At 36.4% G+C, this 14,729-nt stretch overlaps 1 protein-coding gene across 3 annotated transcripts; it reads right to left on the bottom strand.

Moving 5' to 3' along the window:
• Positions 1–972: 972 nt before the first annotated feature.
• On the bottom strand, positions 973–5,200 carry LOC124179786 (beta-1,4-galactosyltransferase 7). 3 transcript variants are annotated; one of them, XM_046564520.1, is made up of 5 exons: positions 4,671–5,200; positions 4,139–4,344; positions 3,783–4,006; positions 3,476–3,643; positions 973–2,808 (listed from the first exon to the last, which is right to left on the bottom strand). In XM_046564520.1, the coding sequence occupies exons 1-5, from the start codon at positions 4,771–4,773 to the stop codon at positions 2,520–2,522; spliced, it is 990 nt and encodes a 329-aa protein (XP_046420476.1). In that variant the 5' UTR covers positions 4,774–5,200; the 3' UTR covers positions 973–2,519. The 3 variants fall into 3 exon arrangements, with proteins under 3 accessions (XP_046420476.1, XP_046420477.1, XP_046420478.1); XM_046564521.1 differs by having other exon boundaries at positions 3,476–3,640; positions 4,671–5,199; XM_046564522.1 differs by having other exon boundaries at positions 3,476–3,622; positions 4,671–5,182.
• Between the last annotated feature and the right edge of the window lie 9,529 nt (positions 5,201–14,729).

The following is a 14,729-nucleotide window of genomic DNA, read 5'->3' as shown; positions in this document are numbered from 1 at the left end:
ACGAAACATAGTTGAAGCTACGAAGATGTTGAAGTTAGAAAACAATTTGACAAAAAGTATGTTTTTCCTGTGGTCCATCATAATCCCTGATTTTTCCCTGACTTTTCCCAATAAACTCAATTCCCTGACTATTCCTGGTTTTTCCGGTCTGCCGCCATCCTAGCAACCCAAGACGACAACATTATCTATCAACATCCCAATATGATCAATTCTCATATTAAACCCGAAAAGGACAACCTACATAGGCCGTGTTCGAAAATTGACTGACAGTACTGTCAGCAATCTTTTATCTCTTTTGCGCTGCCAAGTTCGTGAATAGCTGTGACTCTGTCCTAGGGAATTTTGAGTACTGTCAGTCAATTTACGAACACGGCCATAGCATTTATATCGAAAAAATGGAAGAACAAGTACAAAAAAATTCAACTACACACCTGCAACCGGACAAACTACAACCAATTACGGACAATGCGTTTCAGTAAATAGAGTCACAGAACAAAAATACCTGGGATAAAATTTCAAGAATTTTTGATGAAATGATGAAATGGAATACACGAGTATCACATACTGTATATAAAAAAAACTCGAAAATCTATTTCATCCACTGATAAATATAAGCCAAACCGTAAACAAAACCACAGAAAGAGAAATCTACCATGCTGTGGCACAATCGATAATATAATACGGCATCACTGCATAGGGAACACGTATAAAAAACCTATACGAACTGGATCAAGCACGAAAGGTCTGATCAAGCCCACTCAACTTGGACCGAAGATATCCAACGGACAAAGTGTATAAAGAAAACAAAATACTGGAAGTACGCCAAAAATATATGAAAGATATAGCGATCAAGCTTCATAAAAATTCAAATGAAATGGAAGAAAGAACAAGACATGAATATCAACAAAGAGCCATGACAGCTGGGGCTCTACATATCGATCGAGCGGTATGGTGAACATCAAGGAAAAATCATTGCAAGTAAAATATACATATAATCTATAACTATCCCAACCTTCCCCTCTGCACGGAAATTCCACAATTTATGTAGGGCCATTCCATGACAACGAGGAAAGAGAAAAGAGAAAAAAAATATTCCGCAATGAATAAAATAAAAACATGAAGACCACACAATATCATACAATGTTGAACACTCACTTGTGATTATGATTACAAAACATATCATAATAACATTATACACTGATGACAACTGAATACTTTTAATAGAATAAGGAATGTTGAATAAACTAAACTAAAGTAAACTAACTAATTTTTTGAATTTTCTGTTAAGGACAACTGGAACTTTAAATATCATATCGAACAGTAAAAAACACATTTGACACTATTATGGATAAGCCGTGATTTTGTAATATTATGCAATAAAATATTTTCGAAAGATAGTTTAAATACTATGTTGTTGACCACAAAAACCCGAATCCAAAAATTCCTTATTGATTCTTAAAAAAAAAATTGTAGAAAATAGGTGAAAAATATGATTTCACCTAATTCCTTGGGGTCCAATTAGTCGAGAAAAAGTTGTTAAGCCCTTTCGAAACTAAATTCAATCTAACGGTAAGACACATCACTTTCCACGTATTTCGATTTTGTATCTGTCAACTAACTTGAATCTGATTTTTTTTTTGAATTTTCCTCACAAGTTATATGCATCCATTACTACAGTGGACTTGTATTTTTTTTCAAGTTTACAACTTTGCATTAATAGCTGCGGAATTTATACATTTTTTTCATAACATTTGAGCCTATTTTAGAAACGTCAATATTTTTCTTCTAGATAACAAATTAATTTTAAATAGCCAAAAAATTAGATATGAAAATGAAAATTACAAGCATCTCTTCGACTACTCCAGCTGTACTTATTCCACCAGAAAACATATTGAAATGACGGAACAATCCCCGATATATTTTTTTCAGATTAGTGATGCAACTGTTAACAAGATTTTCCCTTAAACTAAAAATCTGATGAGTGAAGCTTTTGTTATGAATTTTTGAATTCTACTGGACTGAACCACCGTTCTGAAGGGTTTACGTAGATTGTGAGACAAAAATATTTAGTCTGGGAAACAAAGCAAGGGTAACCACTTTGTAATTTTTTAGGTCGTTTTCTGTGGTCTTCGCAAAATGATAAAACTAATTCATTCCGACGTTATACCGAGGTAATTGCGCAAGAAATCGATTGCGCTTAGACTGAAACCACTGCAAACAGCGAATCAACAGTTACAGCCGAAAAACGAAATATTTCCATCCATTCCAGTTTTCAGATATCACAATGCACCGTTGAAAACTATTTTTTTACATTTAATGCAATTTTCGCGTTTACAGGCTTATCGTACTCTAATGGCGAGATGAAGACTAAATAGATCTTTCGTGGCTACGATTTTTGTATGTACCTTAGTTCCTTAATGTTATAAATACTCAAAAAGGAAGTTATGAGGATTAGAAAAATTTGTAAAATCATAAAACTTTAGTTTTTTTAATTTTTGTCCTTCAAGGAATAGTTTTGTTCATGATCCATGCTGAGATTTTTTATTTTTTTTTTTGTCTTCCACCTTTTCACCTTTCATGTCATCTGATTTAGTGCAATCACACCACGGTGTATCAGTTTTATTACAATCTAATGATACTTTAAACACAGTTATTGTAGGTGTTCCTGCAATCTTAAGTTCTGTGACGTCGACCAATTCATAGGATACATCCTTGAGACCAGTTCGTCGATCCCGTCTGCGAGTAACTTCACGTTGATTGTAACATTTGGTCATGTCTCGTTTTTTCTTATTCCTATCATGTATATGTCTATAATGGAGAATTGACAGAAAACAACAATATAAACCTGAACAAACACATTGCAATTTGTTAATCATTGAACTATTACTGATTAAAACATCAAATTTCATTACGCGAGGTTTCTAATCTTTCAGCATGTAAAAATAATTGCAAATTACTGTATTTACACGAAAATAAAATGCACTCCGTTTTTAAAGGGGGTCATTTCAGGATGCAAATTTTTACACTAATAGAAGACGCGGCATTCAATACCGTGCTGTACCAACTAAGCATCACCCAAGTAATCGCCCATGACTCAAGTTGTTGATATTCACTATTCAATGAAACCCACATATAATTCATTGTCACTGAAATAGATGTTCAAGTATTGAAAATGTACAGTTAGAAGACTGATTGTTGTGCTCTCGATGAAAAAACCATTTGATGCTGTATTTCCATCGCTTTCACTAAATTATCGTTATACTTATACCCAGCTACCCTCATTGTCGCTAGCCGTCTCAAGCCGTAGTAAGCATTAAAATATGCCTTCTAACATTTTTTTATAATTTCCGGAATTTTTGTCCCTATATAAGACGCACCCGCATATAAAATTCACCCATATTTTAAGAGGTTAGAACAGCGAAAATAAGATTCAACTCATCCTCGTGTAAATATGATACTTTATGAAAAAACATACTTAAATGTGTTGTGCGTTCCAGTACTGACATTTTCTGGCCGGCCAACATTCAAACCAGCTTCTTTCAGCCTTACATAAAATTCGTCGTCTTCCAAACCCCAACCCCAGTATTTGTTCGACATTCCATTGACTTGTACAAACTGCTCTCTGGAAGGAAAATTGCGGCTACTATATAATTATAAGGTATGTTATCTTGTTCACAGCAAGCTTTCATGCAACAGATTGTATCATTGTCAGAAATACATAGAATACAAATTAATAACCCCCCGATCACAAGTATTTGATGTCTGTAACGTAAGTTGCGTACCTATTTACAAGTAAAATACCGCCAACGAAAGTAGGATAATGGTATCGCGGATGAAGTTCAGGTGAGGCAATGTGATAAGGTCCTTGTGCTGGGTAATGATACAGCAGTTCATCGTTCATAGGCAATAAGTCAACATCATGCATCGCTATGTAGTCAAAGTCTTTTTGTACTTCCAAGAAACCTGCATTAATGAGCGATGCTCGATTGAACCTATAGTTATCAATCTGAAATTATAATTAAAATATCACAAACGATGGGTAACGAAAATCGTCATTCTGTACAGGAACTGTTTAATTACTTAATTGTATGGTTATACCTTACAAAAGAAGCATGAAAATACTAACAAATGTTAATACCTGATTCACTATAAATATATGGTACCAAATGTTCTGTTTACTAAGAAACTTATGCATGTGAGGGACAAAAATGAGCAATTCATCAAAGCGATCCCTGAATGGCACGAGTATAGCCAGACGATGCTTGCCACTTTTGATTTGATTTGTTCGCTGAACTTGTCTGATTAGTTTGGAAGGTGAATCTTGGATATCGCATTTGCACTCATCTGAAATGAGATGAAAAAAGTTTACTTAATATTGCGACAAGGCAATTGATCAGAAAACTTTGGATTCAAATTTCCCTTGAATGAAGATATTATACGTGACTAAGTAATTTAAAAAGAGGAAGATGTTATAATAAAAATGAAGCTTGAGCGTACAAAGGCTAAGAATGCTTTCGAAGGATTGTGAGGTTAAAAAACCATAGCATACAGAACAAAGAAATGTACTTGTTATAGACGTTGTCTTTGTTACAATCTAAGAAACGAATTCATACCACAACAATCTTGACAACGTGATGAATGAAAATAAATTACACTAGTATTATTCTTACCTAAGCTAATCGGTGTAATACCGATTATGCAAGATACGACGAAGGTGATCAATATGCATAGGAACAGGTACCGAACTTTGGAATTTTTCCAAAAAGCCTTCATACCGTCAACGCTGCTTCGTATGTACAGAAATTGTCAACAAAAATTACAAACCAATACTCTTTCAACAGATTCACCGGAAGAATGAGACATCTCTAGAGTCGCTTGTCATTCTTGACATCCCTGTTGTCAACCCGCAGCTCACATTTATCGTAAAAAAACTATTTTAGCTGCTTTAAGCGGTCCATCATCACAGGTCGATTGCATTCGCAATTCCACATGATCCACACTCCTGGCACACGCCGTTCACGCGTAGAGCCACAATCACTCGGGTGTTCGACGGGTTCGACCCTTTGACAGGGCGACCAACCGACGGCAGAGCCATCATCGTGGCCATCATACGAATTTATAAGTCGCCGAAGCTTTGCTTCAAGCGGCCCATATCTTGTTGCTGGGTTGACGTTCGCTTTCTCATGTATGTTCCGTGCAAAAAGCAGTACGTAAAAGATGGCTGATGCTAACGCATGCGCACAAAAAAATTTTTAGATGAAAAGGCCTGTTCTATCTTAGGAACACGAGCGCTCGTGGTTGAATTTTTAACTAAATAATTTTCTCCACTTCTGGCTACCACGTTTTCAATACTTGCCCCATATGCGTTCGGTCTCCTTCCCTCTAGTCCCTCTAGTCTTCCTGTTAGAGTCGTTGACTGAAGAATATAAAGACAGCCCTAATGGGCTTTAGTGTGACAACCAAAAATCATCGTGCGCATGCGCCGTTAGAGATGATCCAACGGTAGAGTTGAGAACTTACTGCAGAATATCAAAGAGTTACCGATTCAACATGATCCTGGCTGCATTCACCTTCCGAGTAACATAGTCTTCGCAATGGCAAGCCCAAGCCAGTAGTCCGGTCAATTTAGACATAAAAATAGTGATCGAAACACAATAATTCCGACAGAGCTGAATTTTGGTAGAGACCTTGGATTTACCATTATAAAGAAAAAGAAGGAAGTCCCCATCGATACCATGTGTGCTAAAAAAGTTATTCAAGGTCAAAGGTCAAAATTTTCGGTTTTTTCGATTTTTCTCGTTAACGGTTAATTTTACCAAAAAATAGCTCAGAACAAAATTGTAGATCATAAAATTATCCACAAAAATGGTCTGTGTACTTTTTTTCTAAGAATTATCATTTCTGAGATATCGCGATTCTAAAAGTCGAACGAGTTACATTCTATACATATAATATGCACGCATATTATAGGTATATGTGACGGACATATTGTAACATTCTTGGACGTTACGGAAATAAATATGGATCCGCGAGTTTGATTATCAAGTCAAAATCAAAAGCGTGAATAAAATGTTGTGAAAAAGCTTTAATTGCGAAATATGTGTTTCTCGTTTTAAGTCTAAAACAAGACTGTTTTTACAATAATGTTGGTTGACGCAGCAACCTTATCCTTTTGAAAGACATAAGAGGTTTATAAACGTCTTTTATCTATGATGACTACTAGATCATTAAAAAGGGGGCAAAACGGGTGATTTCACCCGTTGTAACATTACTCCCCCCCCGAGGAAAAGAGTCGTCCCGACTCGGGAAAGATAAAACAATTATAAAAGTGATCTAGCAGTCAGTGCTCAAAGGTGAGTTGGAGCTGTGGCTCTAAAAATTTAAGGACTCCCTTTTTTACTATCTGGCATTTGCCCACAGTCTCAAGGTAAACCACAGAAAACCTTGAGCAGATAGTTGAGCGTGAAATAATTTCAAAAATTTATGTGCCTTGTTTTATAAAGGTAAGTGTTATTAAGTGTTATGTATCTTCATGAAGGATTGTCCGAACGAAACAGGTTCGGGTGGAATCATCAAGGCTGGAACCGAAAATTCCGGGACCAAACAGGATAAAGGCAGATTCCTTTTTGAAAATTCATACAGGAAACAGGGAAATAGATGGGTGACTGATCCTAGTCTTCTTTAAAAACAGCACACCCTAGAGTTTTGGAAGGACAAATGTGAGTGATGGTATATCTAATCAAATTCACTAAGTGAATTTGGGAAAATGCACGAATAAAATAAATTGAATATGTATTCAAAAGATAAGAAACGATCTTATCTGAATCATTTCCGTGTATTTCTTCAAAATAAGGCCACCAGTCATCCTCAGGAATCGGGGAAGATTGGAAGGAAAAGGCTGTGTCAAATAACCTGAAAAAGTGCTCACAAAAACTGACACTTAAGGTTAATAAAATGTGAAAATCAAGCAATCGCTCATCGACCTCGAAAGATAATCGTGGCTCTATTCACATTTCAAAAGAAACCAAAGCCTATCCGACACAAAACTCGATTCCAGAGAAGAAGTTTATAGAAACTCTTACAAAAACAAAAGATCATTTCAAAACAAACAACTTCTTATATTGAAAACATCATTGTTGTTCGTTGTTGTTCTCCGGCCGGCACGGACGCCGGCCGGGGCTTTTTTCCCTACCAAAAATATTCCTTCCCAAAAACTCCCCAAAACTCCCCAATTTTCTCAATAGCCTTGCCGTTGTTTGAGACTTTGTCGACAAAGTGTCGGTCAACTCCAGCGACCAAAGAAAAGAGAGCGGTAGCCGACTGTGAGCCCGAAGAAGGTACTTGATTTGCACTATGGGATCTCAATTGTGACGGCTTAGTAGAGAGCCGTGGTAAGAGTCAGTCGGTCACCCGCCGGTCCAGGAATAAGACGTATAAGCTTGGTAACGCAACATTGTCTGATTTAATGTATGTCGTCGTGTATCCCTTCGAACGAGCATATTTTACGTTTACGATAAAAGCGACGAACCCTGTGAGGGAAGCATCAAGTATAAAGGAACCCGGGGCCGATTCAACAATGTAAAACGACCAATAAAGAAAGAAAGATAAGTTCATGAGTAATTATTTTATAGTAACAAACGGATCTGTTACACAATGATCTTTGGAGCTCCGCTGAAATCTGGCTCTTTCTTAATGGTAACAAATGTAAGCTCTTTGAAAAGTTTATTAATCAAAGGAAATAATTCAATTCTAATTTGAAAGATCCGAGAAAGAGCAAACCATCCTAAAATCATTCTCTCTTATTCATAGAGCAACGCTTGAAGCAAACGCTAGATTCGACGCAGAAAATCAAGCCAACCAAAACCCGACTTCGTCCAAGCGTCACCCCGCCTCGAACCTACAAAATGGAGACCAGCTACGCAAAATATTGATTGCAAGAAGATGAATTTTAAAACATAACCTCTCATAATCTTTATGTTTTCTCAATAAAGAAAATCTATTTTATTATTTTTTTTTATGTCTTTTACTTAATTAAGTGTATCCCTTAATAAAGCAAGTATAGGTTAACTATATGCTATCCGTATGTCAAGGAAGGACAAAAATCTTTAAGAACTTGATCGGCCGTAGCTTCTGCATTAATAACCAAGACAGGAGCCGATAAATAAGTAAAGGTTTGTTTTACTAGCCAATCTTCATGAACCTCATGAATAGTTCTGAGTAGCTCTAAAGAAATGGTCGATTCCTCCTCACGAGAACGAGAACTAATTCGAGCAAAAGGAGTTTCTGGGGAAACTCGCAAATAAACAATCAAATCTACTCTGAGCTCAGACGAGCGAATGAGAAGATCGAAATTTTTCATCAATAAATGAGATTCGAAGTCGCGAAAATTACCTAACCTTCGACGAGCTTCTACGAAACAATTGCTACTGAATATCGATCTTTCCATCACCTTTAAAAGCAATGAAGTCGTCTGAAGATGTCTATCTAACAGAACCATTTGAGCGAAATGCTGAAAATAATAGCAATAACGATCTGGGTCCTGATACATCAAATCTAAGAGATTAATTCCAGTCACGTCTCGATATTCCTCAAGAGGTTCTAAAAGTTACAGACCTGGCGATCTGCTAAAAACCTCTTGGTGAAAGTTGTTTTTCCGCATCCGATATTCCCTTCAATAATGATCGTAAGCGGTCGAGTTTTACTCAAATGAATTCCAAAAGGCAGATTCTTCTCCCAATCGATGACCGACTGTAAAGAAGGTCAAGTCGATCACAGTCGTTAAGGGTGTACGTTTGAAGATCTAACCTCGAAAGATGTTCCTGGTCTTGAAGAGACTGCTCCAGGTTGATCTTCTTCAAATGGAGCAAGACGATCCAAGTGAACCACTTTCTGATGCGAATGAGGAGATCTTCGGATTCTATAAACAACATCATTTATCCGGTTAACCACTAAGTAAGGGCCTTCCCAATTTCTTTTTAGCTTTGGACATCGTCCTTTCTGTCTTCGGGGTTGAAACGGTGCGCTCATTCCTGAAGTTGAATTTCACCAGGTAGCGGACCTGGAGCGCAGAAACTACGAAGCGCTTGTCCTGGAAGTCGAGTTTCACCAAGTAACGGACCTGGAGCGCGGAAACTACGGTGCGCTTGTCCTGGAAGTCGAGTTTCACCAAGTAACGGACCTGGAGCGCGGAAACTACGAACCGCTTGTACTGGAAGTCGAGCTGCACCAGGAGCGCAGGATTAGGAGGTAGAGAACCCGGTACTCGAACTTTGCGGAGCGCGGTTCTCATACGTCCTCTCTACTGCGCGGTTGTTTCCGGACTGAGGAATTTGGTTAGCTGATTTTCATCTATGTAGATCGATGACGTCAATAGAGAAAAAATTTTGAGTGATTTCACTTTCTGAGCATCCGAACATCCAAACTTTGGTTCGGAACTTTAATACCATGTATTATGTATGATGTATAATATGACATGATGTGTAATGATTTTAGCTTTTGCATTTCAGACAAGAAATACGCACTTTATCTTTCCTGCCGATTCCAGGCTCAAGCCGCTAGGTCCTTCAATGTTCAGCCTTTGGCTAAAGATATATTCCACAGTTAACGGGTCAGCTGATAGCGTTGCCGTTCTGTGACAGTTGGATGATAAAAATTTTCGCTCGTACCTTTCAAACGTGTGTTAAAATACACTCTAAGTTTTTAAGAAGCTTCGTTCCATCTCTCCCTATCAAAAAAAAAAAAAAAAAAATTGCCGACAATCACCTTTTTCGGTCTTCAAATTAGGACACTGCGTTAAATACTGTCTCATATACGGAGCATCCATTTCATCTCGATCAAAATTAGCACATCCCTGATGTATTACAGTTACTCTGAATTTTTTTCCACACTAACACTTTTCGAAAAACAATTCTGCTTCTGCACCCAACGTGGATACTTCACCTGCGACTAGCTAAAACAGCGTTTTGATTCTATGCCCACGAAAATTCAAGATCGATAGAGCAAATGAAAAGTTGTTGGAATAATTATGAATATTAATGTTACGGAGTACATCGAGCGCGTGTCGAATAGAATCCCATTTCGAAATGAATAATTCTTCTATTTTCATATTATAGCCGTATTAATGTAGATAATCTACTTTGTCTCCTGGAAAATTATAAAATTTATAGTATGCATCACGTATTAATTGTAAATGGATCATATTAATATCGCACATGGACCGCATATACATATATACTTTTTGGTCTCTGCATCAGTATTACATCAGATCTATTATTATTTATGATCTACATATACATTCTTCTCCCGAGTACCTATACTTCAATTAAATCACTGTTTTGCTACGAATTTTGACATATTATTATGACTATGAAATGACCACCGAATCAAATTCTTGTGTATCGCCATATAGACGCCGTATACCCTCCACAACTGTGCGAATATATTCGAGGCAATTCAGTCCAACCAAATTCAGCAATGCTAATCTAACTGCATCTCAGGCATATCGACAAAAATAATGTTATTTGAATATGTGCACAACGTAGATACACACGATCAACTGTTAGAAGCCAGTTCTTGACATAAACAATACGAAAATATCCGAAGGAGTTACAATGAAGGGATGAATTTATAATATAGTGGTACTAGTGTGTAACTTATGTACTTATAAGTCTAACGATACTATAGATAACTAATATTTTTCTATTTTTCATGTTTCAATTTACGTTAAATTTTCGGGGCTTGTTTAAATTCAATGCATTTTTATTGGCAAACTGAGACTTGCAGGATTTGAAGTACGATTTCTCTCAAGCTTCAGGAGTGTTTTGCTTCCAACATTCCATTGGTCTTTTCTGAGACAAGATTCTGACGTTAGCTTATCACAACCAATAGGTTGAAAGTCGTGATATAAAATTTTTTTGATCTTGCAGACCGTCGTTGAAGGTAAAATTTGTTTCATCGCCACTCGTTGAACAGCAACATGGAAATCCCAAAAAAAATCCGAGCCTTGCTCTCGAAATTGCTTAATTTCGCACAACTACGTAATACGACGTAAGAGTATCGAGCTATTTTTTCGTTTCAAACTAAAAATCACGATTAACAACCGTATTTTTTGATAATGTTAGTAAAATCTAAATTTTCGAAACAATTCCTACTTGGAATTTTTGAATTGACAAATTTACAGTAAATGTAATACGAATTTGCTCATTGAAGAATGAGAATTAATTCTGAATTTAATTTTTCTAATTATCAAAATGAAGTACTGTTTCTTTATTCAATGTTTCAAGCCAAAAGAACGGAAATAAATTTCCATTTCAAGTTTTCGTATTAAAAAATGAAAAACAATTCGGCAAAATAAGAATTATTCCTACTTAAATTTCTTAGAGGATAAAAAAGAATCACTTATTAATTTTTCGAATCAAAAGATAATAATTCAGAATTGGTACTTTATTTCTACATTCAGGGAGATACTGGTTTGCCTATCAACGCTAATCTGTTCTTTCAATGTAAAAAAGACTTTGAGCTTGTACGATTTACAAATTTATAAATAAATAAATAAATAAACGAAGAAATTCGTAATTTTAATTGTATTTCAGGGGTTGTGAACTAGTCCCGACGAGCGGCTGTTGAACTCACGGGTCGAACTAGACCTTGAACTAGACGGACGCGTTGTCAACACGTAATTACACGTCACATTTTTACACCTCTTATTGACTGCCACTCTAATTCTATTCGTCAACTTGTTAAATTGCTGCACTTTGACGCCCAAGCACTTGCACTAGAGTTAAAGCATATTAAATAAACTGCATTGAAACGAGTCTAGAACTGTGTGGCTATGACTATTAAATTTTTTTTTCTACCTCTGTGAGTGCCCAGTGAAAATTTGATATTTTTTAACCGTGAGTTTTGATTTGTTGCTCTCAACGTGTCAAGAATGTGTTCAAAGGAATCCTCTTTCAATATGACGACAATATTGGGTATAAAAAAATTGATTTCAGCTTCTTCCAATAGTCATCAAAAATGGACTAAGAAAATTCGAAGGGGTTAACTTTTTGCTTTTTTGCCACTTTCAAAGTTCGGAAACTTTTCGTCTGAGAATCGTTTTGCAGAACTCTTCTTCCACTAAGTGGACCCTTGGAAATCAAAAAAAGACATTGGAACGAGCGTGGGACCAACAGCAGAGGAATTACGAAGAAAATCTTCGTTTTTCAGCTGTAACTCTTAATCCTTTGCTCGCAACGTGCTCGGACTGCGTGCAATCGATTCATCTTGCAAAACTACTTCAATGTAGTGCATCAAGGAATTGATTTCACATCATCCAAAAGCGTTAAAATTTCCACCAAAAACCTAAACGGGTTATCCCTAATCTTTAAGCAAAAATTTTTAGTTGTAAAATCTGTACGCAAGGATTTCGAGAACGCAACGTTCAAGAAAACACTGTCGAGTCTATTGAGTGTGAAATTATCATTTGTAGAAAGTTGATTCTGAGATTTGATGAATTTTGGAATCGATACTTCCAGAGTAATTAGAACTTAGAAAATAAGGGGAGTTGGACTTGATGAAGAATGAGTTATAATCGACTTGTTGGAATATGGAATACTGAATAAATGTATATTTGTAAGAGGTGGAATAGATCTACATACTTGTAGAGAACGTTGATCAAAATATGTGTCTTTAGTCAGCGATTGATATCCATTGTGGAAATACATTTATTATATGCCACGACAACGTGATGCGAGCTGATCGCCCGCCAGGTCGACTTCAGTGGGTGGAGCGAATTGAGCCTGCTGCAGCAGCTGACGATGAGCTCAAAGACCTCGTTAAGATTTTAAAACTTTAAAAGTGATTACAGCAAGTTGTGCATCGCGATCGACTTGCTTGTTAACTGACTCGAAGAGTTTCAGTTTCTTACTAAATTTTGGGTTATAGTTTTTTGTCTTGCTCCACCCGTTTCCAAAATCACCTACTTGCACATTTCAACTCCGGGAAGTCGAGTCCTTCAGGATTTTACAAAATTTTAAATTGCATCAGTTTGTGTCAAGGTTTAAATAATATTTACAGTGCAGGTTTCGTCGTTTCGTAGATTTTTTGCGTAGTTCTGCAAATAAAAACACGATCCCGACATATCGGTGGTAGTAGCTAACGTTGATAATTTTTATCATAGATGAGCAATGGATCGTTGGACACAGAAGACTCCAAGCTTTCGGAAGATTTTCCAATTAATAATCTATATTTTTTGACATTTATATGAAATTCCAAAGCCAGGTGTCTGTACTTTTTGGGTTGACACGCTTTTCACTTAACAATAAAAAAAACCTATCACGCGCACTTGTAACACTAAGTATTTCAACAAAGATATTTTCATATGATAAGGATGATTATGGTTGACGTCAAAGTGATCTACACGTTCGATTATAACCCCACATAATTGCTATTCATAAAGGGCAGGCGATATGTGCAATAGGATAACCTTTATAAACACGCGCAGAGAAATTCTTGCATGGGTTATCTTCTTGCTATACTACTTTCGATTACCGTTTTCGGTACTTTTTTTATTGCACGTGGCTACAAACCACATACCTCTTTTTGAATCGTCTATTCAACTCTTTCAACTCCACCTTTCGGACACGTAACAATATAGTCAATTCTCATGTCTTGAAATTAAATAAATGTGCAACTACGCAAGATGTAACTATACTCGCCTCAACTTGCTTTGATGCGGAATACTAGATTATAACAATGTGTTTCGGCAAAGTAGCAATGTAACAGTTCAAACGGAAGTACATACATATCTTGCTCATTACAGTTTCATGTCAATCGCTATTTCGAATCCTGCCGTTTGCCCGTGTCGCGCCTCGAAAGAAATCAGCTGTGTATTTCATGCAAAGCCTACTGTCTCGATATCTTCTATGTGTATCATCGATGCATTTTCTTACTTTTGTAAGATCTCGGTTGTCTTTCTCATCTCTGCAGATACGGTTCGTATCGTGTGCGCGCGTAACTTATATTTTTTAGTTCATTAATCATCATCCCGATTGGCTCACTCCTTTCCTCTATCACTAATTCGCGGATCCCACGCTTCAATGATCCAGTATCTATCGCTATCTCTCTGAACACTATGAGTATCTTTTATTAACGGTAGTATGTACAGCTGACAGGAAAAAAATTGACTTTACGGATAGCTTAGTTATTTATTCATAATCAGGCTCATTTACAATATAGTAGCTCTACATATTGTTGGTATGAGATACTAAAATACTAAGGAATTACAAAGTACATTCAGTACCGCTCGCTGTAGGATAAGATAACCTGTGCGGGAGCCTGATGTAAAGAATGAAAGTAAGTGAGAATATTGTATAAAAAATAAAAATAAAAAAAAACAACTAAATGCAAAATTAGAACTATTGGAACTAGAAATGAAGTAGTTCAATATTTTTCAAAAATATTTGCATCTCAAAGTTGACTTTGTAAAAAATTTTAAAAATATAAATTGTAGAGCATCTGAGAGATGCTACTGTCGCCTATAAAAGATTTGATATTTTCAGGTAAATATCAATGATACAGGTTCATTTATTTAATTGACATTTATTTTTCCGTTGCATAATTTCGGCGTACATATTTCTTGTGCGAGATTTTTTCAACTTTTCAATTCCACAATGACGACGGTATGTTACCAACAATTTGAACGCGATAGTTGTTGGTTATGAAGAACTTCTTTTACCGGCGTGGTTAGT

The sequence above is a fragment of the Neodiprion fabricii genome, chromosome 4 (genome assembly GCF_021155785.1).
Source record: "Neodiprion fabricii isolate iyNeoFabr1 chromosome 4, iyNeoFabr1.1, whole genome shotgun sequence".
Lineage (NCBI taxonomy): Eukaryota > Metazoa > Arthropoda > Insecta > Hymenoptera > Diprionidae > Neodiprion > Neodiprion fabricii.
Note: the sequence above shows the minus strand (reverse complement) of the source record. Positions and strands in the feature narration are given on the sequence as shown.